The sequence below is a fragment of the Prunus avium genome, chromosome 8, assembly GCF_965620075.1.
Source record: "Prunus avium chromosome 8, drPruAviu1.hap1.1, whole genome shotgun sequence".
NCBI classification, from domain to species: Eukaryota; Viridiplantae; Streptophyta; class Magnoliopsida; order Rosales; family Rosaceae; genus Prunus; species Prunus avium.
The window spans coordinates 1,770,817-1,783,691 of NC_142291.1; the positions used below are offsets into that span (position 1 = coordinate 1,770,817).

The following is a 12,875-nucleotide window of genomic DNA, read 5'->3' on the forward strand; positions in this document are numbered from 1 at the left end:
AAGAGGTGGGGAAGGAGAAAGGAGAGAGCTTTGCCGTGAAATGGAACTCAAATGGGTTTCTCGGGTAGTTTTTTTCCCCACTATACGGGCATGAGTATAATAAGTTATACATTATTAACCGTAAGGGGCTTGTAACTCAAGTAGTGTATTTATCCATGCATTCTAGAAAAAAAAACGGTTTTTCATACGTTTGTCCCCAGAGTCTCTTATAGGCCGAGCAGTTATGTCCTCAGATTTTATGTAGTAAAAGGATTTTCTAGCAAACAGATCTGAGATAGTTGCGATGAAAAGGCTTGAATGGGAAGAAACATTTACGCCTTGACATGGGGGAATAGTTTAGATTAATCCAAAAGATTGAGGTGCAATTTTGGCCCAAGCGGAGTTTACGAGTTTGGGTGGCAACGGGTGTCCATATGTGACAAATTTTGGAAAATGACACCATCCCTATATATCATCGCATATGTGATAAAATTTGGGAAATCCCTCGACTATCCCTTTATATCATCGCATATGTGGTAAAATTTGAGAAATCCCTCGACTGAAGCTTTGTGCAAGTAGTATATATATGATATTTCCTTGCCAAACACAGATATATTTGATTATTCAATCTAATATAATGTACAAGAACATTCCATTTTAGTAACAAGCGTTCTCCTTCAACCCTCAACTCATAATTTAGATGCAAGTAACTCAATACATATTATGACAGAAGCTTTTTTGTAGTGCGAGCACAAACACATATAGCTTGGTTAAACTCCTCATCTTATGGAATGTCCACATTTAAAAATAAATCTGCAATTTATAGCCATTTTTCATCATCACTCCACAGATGCAAAACAATAAATGCTAACATGTCAAACAAATGCAGTGCAGTCATCCGAACATGAATTATACGAATTAACACCAACAGCAAAACAAATACATATGGTATCAAAACAACAGTCACTAGTTTAAACCATAATATCAACAACATAATACAACAATGTTCATAATATAAGTGCATCCCAGTTATTTTTCAGCGAATTCATAATTAAGCCATTGAAGCTTGATGTCAGGATCTTTCATGTAAGTGAACATCTCTCTCTTGTCTTCAGATAAAAATAACCGAGTTGCAAAGAACCACAATTTGCTCCCTGGCTCTGCTCCAGGTAAAGATTGAACTGCTTGCATCACTTCAGGAATGCTACTGCCATGTACACCTTCCTCCAATTTAAAAGTTACAGAACTACTACTGTCAACTGACTCAAGAAGGTGATCAATCTTTTCTGACAATTTCACAGTGCCTCCAGCCTTCTGCCCACCTATAGCAACTCTTTTGCCTTTCTTTTCTTTCCTAACTTGAGTATCAGGTTCTTGAACTGTTCTCCTTTTCCCCCTCCCTGATGACCTCTTTGTAGCTTGAGTGGTCAGAATTGGGATGAACTGTTCAGAATCACCACTACCTTTGAGTTTAATGGCATCATCTTTGGATGCTTCCTCACTTTCAGATGGAACACCAAACGAGGATGCCTTAGCATGTTCCCTGGTGGTTCTGGTCTTCAGGAACATCCTATCTAGCTTCTCCTCCATCTCAGGTTTAATGCCTTTGTTTCGAAATTTTGCAAAATTAGAATCTACCTACATTTTAGAGAGAGATGCGACTATTAGAAAAGATTCATGATGATATAATTAAAGACAACTTTAAAAACTAAAAAGAAGTTTACACACCTGAACTCTACTATGCCACCATTCATCAGATGCATCAATGGTATTCTTCGTGGGGTTCCATCCTAAACCAGTTTCCTTTCCAATTAGTTCTGTCCACATTTTCCATTCAGCTTTAAGTGAATCCCACTTATTTTTCAGTTGTGGTTTATCATAGTTGTTTCCTGTCTCTTTACTTAAGTGTGCAACCAAATTTTTCCATCCAACTTTGCTAAAGTGAGTGTCAGGAGGATGTCCTGCCTCCACCTCCTTAATACACAGGTCACAGAATATAGCTACACTTAGATCATTCCATATGGTTGCAGCTTGTGATCCACTTCCAACCTTTTCAGCACAATTCATCTTATTGTTCTTCCTTCCCATCTGTGTGTATATGCATATACATGTATATAACTGTAAGTCAAATGTATTGATTAAAGAAAATATCATATGTATACAATTATATATATATAGTCAAACCGAGATATGAGACAAACGGCCACCATTTTTGTTTTTCTTCACATTACAACTGTAAAGCTCCTTTTCACGTTTGATGGCCTCTGGTTTGTTTCTTTCAAGTACATTAATGATGTCAACTGGACAAGCCTACAAAAAGTGTCTTTCATCCAATAAGAATTATATGCAGTATAATACCACCAGCTTTGGTGTGCTGTCAAACCAGGACTCAGGAACATGCTTCCTAATATTTGTTTTGCTCTTGAAATTTTGATCATTAGTCTAGTTAGTTGATATCTGATGCATGAGATGGGTGATGAAAAAGTACTTCTTCATGCTTGTTTCCAGAGTTCCAATGGAGTTGAATTCAATAATATAGCAAAAACATGGTTGATATGTCATCCATGCAGATAAAATATGGTGAGGTTACATCACAGTTTTAGCACACGATCACTAGGTGGAGAATATTACCGTGAGGCCTTCAAAGCTCTTGAAGATGTCACCTTCAGTCTCATCAGCCGGTCTTTAGCAATCTGGCAAGAACTATTTCTATACTAATGAACTTTTGAGGTTGCCTGCTGTGGAAAAAAAAAGCACTAATTTGTAACAAAAACTGCTTAACCAAACTATTAATAAAACTTTATGTTAAGATGAGAAGAAAAGTGTTACAACCTCTAAACTTTAAAATGTTTGGGGAAGGTGATGAAGGTGTCAAAAGGACAAGTTAGATTTTGAGTTCACGGAAACAGATCTGTAGAGAAAAAGAAAAGTAAATGTATAGAAGTTGGCAAATTTTTTAAGTCACTGATAAAACATACAAAGTAGTTTATCCATCACATATATCTTCATCACTCAGATAAATGCAGAGGGGAAAAAAATTAACCGTCAAAACTGACATCCATTTCAATTTGTTTGTCTGCTTTTCAAATATGAAAATCAACAAGTTATGGTCAAAACTCATATCAACGTAATTAAGTGTGTGCACAATGAGTAGCACACAGATTGTATTTTTTATTTTTTTTAATGAGAAACAAGAACAATTTTATTAAACAATAAGGATAGTGTACAATCGCAGTGGGCAAGTGGTCCATCAAAGATACACATCCAAAACAACAAAAACCATCAGACTTCCCACAAAAAAAACCCTATCTGATAATGGACTATTACATAACTGCTGCTTTCCAATCTACAATAGTAAAAGAAAGTAAAACCCAAAATTTAGATGAAACTGAAGCCCAAAGTGAAGATCAAAATCTAACTCTATCCCATAGCAGCTCCACCTCCACCCTAATATAATTGTCAAAATCCTCTTCTGCTACTCCACCCAAATTATCCACCTTAAGCCTTTCACACAGGTGAGAATAGCATCTGGCTGGAATTAGCCAACTCAAATTCAATTCTCTGAATCACACAGCTTGCATCTTCACATAGATTAGTTGACAGATGGTCCAAAGTTGCTGAATACCACATGAACTATGAACACAAGGGGTTATATCAAATTACCCTTGGAACTTTCGCGCCATTGTAATGTCCCTCCAGAACTTGTAGATAATGTTGAATAGCCACCTCTGTTATCCCATACCGCCAACAACAGACGAGGCGTGCTTATGATTATCACATGAGGGTAATGGCTTGTGTTTCCCTAATAACATCAACCTAACATATCCCAACTGTAATCTCCTTGAAAGCAAAGACAATGGAATACTAAGAAATCCATCCACGAAGAAATGGCAGAGAGCAAATTGCTATGCAGATGAAACATACGACTAAATATGATGGATGACAAGAGAAGCGGGAGATAACCACAAATACTCAAAAGGGCATGAAAATCTCAATCAGTTATATCAAAACAAAGTTTAGCCTCATCCCAAGGACCATTGATTTCGAATTTGTATTCTTGCATCCTTATAAGCCAATATGGACAAACCACAGTTACAAAAATCAACAATCCTAACAACATCACAAAAAGTAACAAATGCAGGGTATAAACAAAAGCCAAGGTTGCGATCATGAGACCAAAAGAAAACCAAAGGTGCAAACGGAAGGAATACTTCTTAATACAGTAAGTAACCAATGGAGCGAAAAGGAAAACTTGCAAGGAGAAAAGCATGATAGCAAAAACAAGAAGCCTTGAACGAAGGCATGAAGCAATGAAAACTGAGGCCACCACAGAAGCATTTAAAGAGATGCAACTTGTCAAGGTCGGATTGTGTAGAGCCCCAGGAGCTCTTACGGTGGATCCATAATAGTCATGGAGGAAGAGATGGAGCACAAGGAGTGACACGGTTACTGCCCAAATGGAGTTCGAGCTAATGGATGTTGTAAGTGTTTGATAGATGGGAGCTAAAACATACAAGCCACTGATGAAAAAGGAAATATTGAGTAAGTAACGGAAGAAAAGATTGAAGGAAAGCATTTCTTTAGTTAAAAGGAGAACCAGAAAACCCAATCCAAGAAGAGTGACATCAAGAAGCAAGAGTGAATTTTCATTAAGAATTGATCTGAGGGTGTAGGTCCAAACCAAGCCAACAAGAGCTACAATACACAGATATTGGGAGATGGAAACAGAATCCAGCATCACTTTCAGAATGTCCCTTTTGACAACATTGGCATTCATAACCATATCTTCAAGAAAAGAGTCATCTGTATGGTTGTCATCAAACCCAGGTTGCATCCCTCCATATGCCACTTTTCTCCATCTGGGTCGAGTGGGAGATAGGATATCATTCAAGAATGTATCCATCAAAATCCTATTGTTGAGCAAAAATGAAATCTTTACTCAGTTATATAAATCCCACCCTCATGTGGGTCTTCCATGATACTGCTATTAATTATCACAAGTATGCGGAACAACGGCAAAGAAGAACAAAATATGACAAGCCAGACAACAAGAGAAGAATAAGAGAAGACAACACAATCTGCAGACTTGAATTTTATTGTGTGAAAAGAAGTAACACCAAGGATTTCCATATAAAAAAGAAAATGTGGGTGTGGGTGTGCGTGTGGGTGTGAATAAGGAAAGGAAATACCTCAAAGAGAAAAGGACGGTCTTTTCGTTAAGGATCCCATCTCCACCGGAAAAATCTGAGAACTCACTCTCTAGGTTACCGCTGAGTTGGGTGTTCTGAGTTACGGAACAGAAACTAATGCACTGTATATTTGGCCTCTTTTCTTTCCTTTATTATAGCACGTTAAACACACACAAATTTCGAATCTACTCTCAAATTTAGCATAAAAACTTGTATAAAACGGTAATAGCACTGTTTTCATATTCCCAATTAATCACAGACTAGCATGTGAAAAAATTATCACATGTGGCATAACATGATTAGTTGAGGATAGCAAAATAGTGTTATCCTGTTTTATGTAAGTGTTTCTCCTAATTAGGGGCCATAAATACTATAATTATCAACATTAAATTTTAGAAAGCTATTAGAGCACCTCCACCCCAAAAGGCAAGGGCAAGGCAAAGGCAAAACAAGATTTGACACTATTCACATGAATAGTGGCAGCCTTGCCTTTTTTGGTTCCACCCCAAATGGCAAGGGCAAACACTATTTACTTTACATTATTTTCTTCTTTTTTTTTATACTTAAACCATTAATTTTGATAAGCTTTTCGGATAAGATTTACGATTGCCACACGTCAATATTTATTATAAAATACTTACCTAAAAATTTAGATAACATTTTCGGATAAAATTTTCAAATTAAATTTTCAGGTAAATGAATAATATTGGTAGGTATTTATAGAAAAAATTTCTAGAATTTTTTTCAATTTTTTTTCAATTTTTTTAGCTAAAAATTGGACAGCCGTTGGATTGGGCAAGATTTTTTGATCGGAGGCTCTAGGAGAAGCCACGTGGCACAACAGTAAAAAAATATTGAAAATCAGCCGCAAATGTCAACAGCCCAGTCCATTTTTGCCTGTGGGCTTGCCCGGGCTAGTGGGTCCCATGCCTTGCCTGGGCTGCCTTTTGCATGCTAGAGGTCCAAATCTCTCTGGGGGGCCTGTTGCCAGGGTAGAATGGCTTGCGCTGCACTTGCTCTTAGGAGGCCTTTCTCTCTATTGGTATTTTTTCCAATTCCTTCCTAAAATTTGTGTTAGAGAGCCCATTATGATGCTCTTGTTGTTATGGTATTTATAAATTCATTGGTTTACCATTAATATGAAAAGAAATACAAGACTTTTTTTTTTGGGACGAAAAAAGAAATACAAGACTTTATTTATCAAAAGAGGAAAAAGTACAAACAAATAAAAGAGATAGCTTTTTATCTTCGTAAAAAGAAAAAAAAAAGATCGTTTTTAGTACAATGCCTTTTACTAAGCATATTTAATTAAGAATTTGGGGAAGTCATGAATGATGGAATTTAAACTGGAGAAGCCATGAATGGTGGAACTTAAATACTACAATCAAGGAATTGGAATTGGATCAACTACTTCCTATAATTGATCGCATTCCTAGTTTTGAGTGTATTTGATTATGGATTTTAACGTTGAGCGTACATAATTTTTTATTATTCATTATATGTTAGTAAACAAATGGAGAGCCAGGAATTGGAATCATTCCGCTATCAATGTGTGGGTAAACACGAGAGAAGCACGAATAGAATGATTCCAATACACATTAGTGATAAGTGAACACAATCCGATGCTTAATAATAAACTTGATCCTATATTATAAATAAAATACTGTAAAGCAAAAGAAAAAAAATTTAGATAGAGACAGAAACTTTGGAGAGAAAATTCCCAAAGAGATGGGCCCTGTCGCCTTTTTTTGGATGCAAACAAACATGTTACATAACAAAGGGTTGGTTTCAGGCCTAAATCTCTCCATCCCATAATTCTTCCAGGGATTTGTATGGTGATGATGATCCATCAGCCGAAACCAGTTCTTCTCTCATCATCATTTTGTGCTGTGGGATTTGATTGATCTTGTCAAGGTCATCTTCTGATAGCTCCCAGTCAAACACCTGCAGATTCTGCTTTAACCTCTCCTTGTTGAAGCTCTTAACAGCAAGAGTTGCCCCTGCTTGGTACACCCATCTAATGCAAACCTGCCAAAGTTTAAGTACCAACAGAAAGAGTCACAAATTCTTTGTTTGAAACTTTGAATTGATGCCATGCACAAAATGTATACACTTGAAAATAATTAATGGATTCTATCTACTCCTAATTTTGATTGAAAAATAATATAACACTTTGTGTTTTGCTATAAAACAATTAATGAGCCAAGCACCACCTCTGGGATTTGGGCTGAATAAGCAGGCACCATTTGCCATCTTTAGTTTCTTCTCTTTGGAAATTAGCTCAAGTTTTTTATGAAGTATTGAAGTCTGGTTTTTAATTTTTCATCAAGTGAAGGTGCTTTTAAACTGCTAGATTTCAGTAAATTCTTGGCTTATTATTATTAGACGAGAGAATGATCAATTGAACTCACCTCCTACGAGGCTGCTAACGTTTATTCATTGATGCATTGATTCATGGTTTTGAAATACATCAACCTGATCATTGATTCATGGCCATTATCAATTGTGCAACTCCAAAAGTGTTTAAAATCGATGCTCAAAGAATAAACATTGTGAAAAGGTTCATTGATTCATGGCCATTATCAATTGTGCAACTCAAAAGCTTCCTTCACCAATCTTCTTTTTCCTTCTTGCTTGTAGAATTCTTCAAAAAACTCTGCATACTTATAGCTCCGGTACAATGGAGGGTGTTCCTCGTCAATCAAATCCTCAATTGGACCAATGACTGTGTACTTGTTGGGTCCATTGCTAATGACAACCTTGGCTCAACTTTGTTGGTCACTGCCCTGTGGTGCACGCTCTTATACCTTCCATTACTCAAAACCTAAATATCAGATACACAAATTCAAATCAAATTTCAATGAAAGTCATTTTTGGTCCCTGTAGTTTACTCCTCTATGTGAGGTGCACGTGGTAGTGACGTCGTGAAAGAAATTGATGGAAATTATGACTTGTCTTGAATTGCTACAATTATAAAACAACAAGAGCACAAATGACCAAATTGAAACAACATGGACGAAAGTGGAAATGAGAGTCACCTAGGAGTAATGTCGATCCATTTCTTTCAGACTATACAAGTAGAAGATGATAGACAAATAGATTGATAGTTCGAGAGAGAGACAGAAATACAAAGTGTTGGAGAAAGAGGAAACATATATGCAGAGAAAGGGGGAGAGAACTGGAAAGTACTAAAGAAACCTGTGGGCTCCAACCGGGCGGCTGCTCAGCTGCTGGTTTTCTTTTGATACGACGAAGGAAGGGGTTTAACTGTTGGTAACCAACTAGAGACGACATGACTTGTTGGATCTCGAACAACCCAGACTGTAGAATATGACTTGTTGGATCTTGAACAACCCAGACTGTAGAATATGACTTGTTGGATCTCGAACAACCCAGACTGTAGAACCTTCTAATTTAGAACTATGTTTTTTAAATTACATTTCGAAGGCAATGACAGGAGAAGTACTCATTAACGTCACCCAAATGAAAAGAGAACAAGGATTCATAAATAGAAATAAAATCGAAAACAAAAGAAAATTTAATTATATAAGGAAAAAGCTATGGTTTATATAAGGAAAAAGCTATGGTCCTTCCAACAACAGACTATTGTTTTTCTTTGTTAAAGAGGACGTTTACAATACAGAAAACCAAGGACTAACTAACAATGCCCCTTGGCCTACAATCAACCCACAGGCCAAAGCCAGCTCCAACTCAAAGCTAGCAATGCAATGGCTTCCCAACACTAAAAACAACAAATTAACTTTCTACGGTTATTTAAAAAAATTGTTCAGCTATCAAAATCTTTCAAAATTTGGTCACCATCAGCAAGTTTCTTCCTTGCGCAGCAAGCTTTTAGAAAAATCGATGGCCAACCTCACAAGAAGAAGAGCGTTGCAACCATCTCTTTTCCAGATCAAATAATGAAATAAGCAAAAGTTCTCAGTGGACTGCCTTTTGCCTAACACCAGCATCTTCATGCTCAACCTGATAAATAAGGAATAGATTCAGATTCAAAGGATGAGTTACATATCACAACAGACGTGTAGATGTAGCAAGTTATTTATAGTGATTTCACAATTATTTTAAAAAGGGTATTATTCACATTAAGTGTACTGCTCTACTAATCAATTACAACTAAAAGGGAGATAAGATGGATGCGGCTTGGATTTAACATACGATATGGTCTAATAGCAACCCCTTAGTCCTAAGGATAGGAAAGATAATTTCTAGTTAAAGTGATATATCAATGCTTTTCACACAAGAAAAAGCGAGAAAAATATGCAGAACCAACTAAAGATCTCAAGACTGAAAGATGTAACCAGCCATTACCTCAACAAGTACCCTCGGCTTCTTCTTCGATTTGGCAGCAGGTTCATCTTTCTCAAATCTTCTAGAAGCAAAAGCAGATTCCTTTCTCTCTCTCTTGCGAGTAACTGCTTCTGCCTCTTCATCACTTCCAACTGCATCAATAAGATCCTTCATTGAGTCCATTTGACACGCACAAGCACACAAACTCTTCCCCATAATTTTATACAACAGTAGGAACAAAGCATTATAAACCTTTTTCTTTAGTCACAGCAGACTAGAAAATTAGAGTCTGTTATGCAAATTTTGTGTGGACTATGCATGCATTCATTTCATATTCTGTTAAGACTAGAATTTAGCTTTACCTTTATCATCATCTGCATGAGAATTGTCCATTGAAAAACCAGCAAAATCTTCAATATCATCTTCCTCTTCAAGTTCATCATAACCTTCAACATATTCTATCTCAGGTTCCTGCTTATTCCAACCACAAAAGTATTTAGATTATGAAAGTATACAATTTGAAGTAAGCATACCATGAAATTCTTCACATTTCAAAATACTAATAATTGAGATATTAGATCATCCAAAAAGAAGGAAATGATAAACTTGCAAAAGAATACCTCCTCCTCCTCTTCTTCTATCTCAGTATCCAACTGCATTTCTTCCCCTTCAAGAACTTTTTGGTATTTATCAAAGGGGTAATTATATATATCTTTATACGCATCACCGTAAACTCCTTTCTTGAGACGTTCTAATAGTTCTCTCTCAATGCTCTGCAGAAGGACAGTAAATCTTTATGAGAGCTAGCGACAATAACAGATCAAGTCCAGTACATTTATAGTGTATGGCAGTTAAGTTAAAACCTTATCCAACACTGCAGCTTTTTCAGCCTTTTCCTCTCTTCTAGCCTCTCTCTTTTTCTCTTTCCTTGGTGTCGTCATTATTTTCTCCCTGGTAAACACAATAAATTGCATCAATACAATGGCTCAATACAACTTCTTCAATATCAACATTAAAAAGGTAAAGAAGTCAGCTCTCTGAAGTCACTTTCGGAGAAATTTTTATTATTTTAAAATACATAATTATTTGATGAAGTGGACATTTACCACATGGACACGAAACATTACACAATGAGATGATACAGACCTTGTTTTCAAAGCAAGCTTCCTCATGCGTATCCTCATCTGGGTCATTTTAGTCAGCCGTTGCTTTGTTTTGTGCACAAGAAACTTAGGCCAGTACATCTGCCAATTCAGGAAGGTCATGCTGATTAATCACTTCAAGAACCTCTAAATTTATGAAAACTAACATAAATTTAATCAGAAACAGTTAAAAAGAGGGTTCAGATTTTCAATACCAGATGTTTGTCAATAATTTCAAGTGCTTTCTCATAATTCCTGGGTAACTTAACTCTTTCCCACAATTTGTTTGGCATATGAGCTCTTTCTATAGTTTTCATATAAAGATAGAAGACTCCTGCAGGACACAAACATAACATAGGAAAACATTATATGCATTGCTGCAAGTATAGAAACAAATTCATTGGTATCAGCATAAGTATAAATTTTAAGTAAACTTACACTCTTAGAAAATCAACAAGACTATATAAGCTTTTCAGATATAAGTTTGAAAACAAATAGGTTTCAAAGGAGATTGGAGATTGTTTGATCTCTTATATTGTAGTTATAAGATGTCGTACATCAAGTGCTCTTAGTTTTGCAGAGGGAAAGTTGCGCGCAGCATTTTCTAGATGCTTCTTTTTGACATACAGTATATCGTGTTCAAAGATGGCATCTCCATGGATGAAAGGCAGAAGGTTTATGTATGTGAACGGAAGCAGCTAAGAGGCTTTTGTGTTGATCAAGGAGAAAGTTATATGGGTGCCTATTCATAACAAAATAAAAAAACTGGCCCTGAGCTAAAAGGGTTATGAAAAATCTGCTAACATAATTGACTTTGGTTTAAATGCAGGCCTCTATCCTCATTTCTACTAAAGAGTACCTAAATTCCCTCAACCTCTGATCAAGTGTCAACTACATATTATCCAAACCACTTTGTTAAAGCAGGAAATGACCTTAAAATACAGTCATTCTTCGCCATCTTCATAGCAGAGTAAAGAGAACCATTCACGAAGCAAAATGAGAAACAAGTACCATCGTGGTCGCGAATGGTGGCATAGCGACTATTAGCCAGAGGGCACGAGCTTCGGTTACAAATCCCAGTGACGTTATATGGGTTTCTACAGAATATCCCAGTTTCAATTCTGACAAAAACAAGGAAAAAAAAAACCAATTAACACTAAAAAATAGTCCAAAAAATCTGGCAAATTATAAAAATTTACAGACAAAAAGAGCATTAGAGAAAGAAAATGTCATACTTGGACATGAAGCTGCAGTGTTTGTGCCTGATAACCTGCCATATGACCTCGTCGTTCTGCATATTTAATCAAACACTTTCGATTTCGATTTTTGCTGAGCAGATGACCGCAACGGACCCAGTATATTATAAATAAATAAATAAATTTGAAAACTCCATACAAGTTGCAGAGGCAAAGAGTGAGAGAAAGAGAATAGGGTTCTGCTAAAAAATGACAGAGAAGAGGGAGAGAGAGAGAGGCCGAGACGGAGGAGGAGAGCGAGCGAGAGAGAGAGAGAGAGTACGCGAGAGAAAGAAGAAACGGCGCCTTTTTTTTTATGAAAAAAGAAGAGGCGCTTTGATGTGCTGGGGAAGAAGAAGAAGAAAATTAGGGATATGAAAAAACGCAGAACGCCTTAATAGTGAAACATTTGGAAACCCAAAAATACCCTTGCTTTATTAAAAACACCAAAACAAAAATAGCAATATAAAAGGGGTAAAACTGTGAAAACATAATTAAAAGATTTTATGTTTGGATTGATTTGTTGCAGGAAAGTAATTGGATTTCACCGTTCTGGAAAAACATTGGTATTTTTCGTTTTGTTTTCTTCTTCCCATGTTTCTTTGTGTGCTTGATAATGTACGTTGAATATAATATGATGTATGAAATCCCAGTGAAAATGTTATCATTATTCTGGGTTGATCCTTCAAATGAGTCTATTTTTATTACATTTATTGGTCTGTATTCTGGGTTGATCCTTCTTTTTTTTGGATACCAACTTTTCATGTTGGTTATGAAGAAAATTTGTATACCAACTTATTTGCCAATTCATAATTTTTCACAGCTCAAGTGCAACTAGATCTATCTTTCGCGCTTTATATGCAATGAGATGCTAGAGGTGAAATGATATTAGCCACAGTTGGTAAGGACGAGAATGTAGGCTTCAAAATTTTGAGCATGAACAAAAACAGAGAAAGATAAGAGACTTAGAAGGATTAATAATTTTGAGAAAAATATTTCAGTTAATAACATAGAACATGAAT

At 36.2% G+C, this 12,875-nt stretch overlaps 3 protein-coding genes and 1 pseudogene across 11 annotated transcripts; all 4 read right to left on the reverse strand.

The window, feature by feature from the left end:
• Positions 1 to 856: 856 nt before the first annotated feature.
• LOC110745575 (L10-interacting MYB domain-containing protein) lies at positions 857 to 5,310 on the reverse strand. 9 transcript variants are annotated; one of them, XM_021945685.2, is made up of 6 exons: positions 5,169 to 5,310; positions 2,812 to 2,890; positions 2,611 to 2,714; positions 2,187 to 2,289; positions 1,708 to 2,067; positions 857 to 1,617 (listed from the first exon to the last, which is right to left on the reverse strand). In XM_021945685.2, exons 4-6 carry the CDS (start codon positions 2,187 to 2,189, stop codon positions 1,009 to 1,011), a joined length of 972 nt encoding a protein of 323 aa, XP_021801377.1. In that variant the 5' UTR covers positions 2,190 to 2,289; positions 2,611 to 2,714; positions 2,812 to 2,890; positions 5,169 to 5,310; the 3' UTR covers positions 857 to 1,008. The 9 variants fall into 9 exon arrangements, with proteins under 9 accessions (XP_021801377.1, XP_021801375.1, XP_021801381.1 ...); XM_021945683.2 differs by having other exon boundaries at positions 2,611 to 2,717; XM_021945689.2 differs by having other exon boundaries at positions 2,164 to 2,289; positions 2,611 to 2,717.
• On the reverse strand, positions 3,826 to 5,297 carry LOC148291104 (phosphatidylinositol N-acetylglucosaminyltransferase subunit C-like). The gene is made up of 2 exons (XM_088246185.1): positions 5,169 to 5,297; positions 3,826 to 4,889 (listed from the first exon to the last, which is right to left on the reverse strand). Exon 2 carries the CDS (start codon positions 4,880 to 4,882, stop codon positions 3,971 to 3,973), a length of 912 nt encoding a protein of 303 aa, XP_088102311.1. The 5' UTR covers positions 4,883 to 4,889; positions 5,169 to 5,297; the 3' UTR covers positions 3,826 to 3,970.
• A 1,652-nt stretch (positions 5,311 to 6,962) lies between the features above and the next one.
• LOC110745579 ((1S)-1,7-diacetoxy-luvungin A aldo-keto reductase pseudogene) lies at positions 6,963 to 8,462 on the reverse strand (annotated as a pseudogene).
• Positions 8,463 to 8,654: 192 nt separating this feature from the next.
• LOC110745572 (uncharacterized) lies at positions 8,655 to 12,212 on the reverse strand. The gene is made up of 9 exons (XM_088245064.1): positions 11,854 to 12,212; positions 11,630 to 11,739; positions 10,834 to 10,952; positions 10,623 to 10,720; positions 10,340 to 10,427; positions 10,097 to 10,249; positions 9,839 to 9,947; positions 9,498 to 9,628; positions 8,655 to 9,152 (listed from the first exon to the last, which is right to left on the reverse strand). Exons 1-9 carry the CDS (start codon positions 11,913 to 11,915, stop codon positions 9,108 to 9,110), a joined length of 915 nt encoding a protein of 304 aa, XP_088101190.1. The 5' UTR covers positions 11,916 to 12,212; the 3' UTR covers positions 8,655 to 9,107.
• Between the last annotated feature and the right edge of the window lie 663 nt (positions 12,213 to 12,875).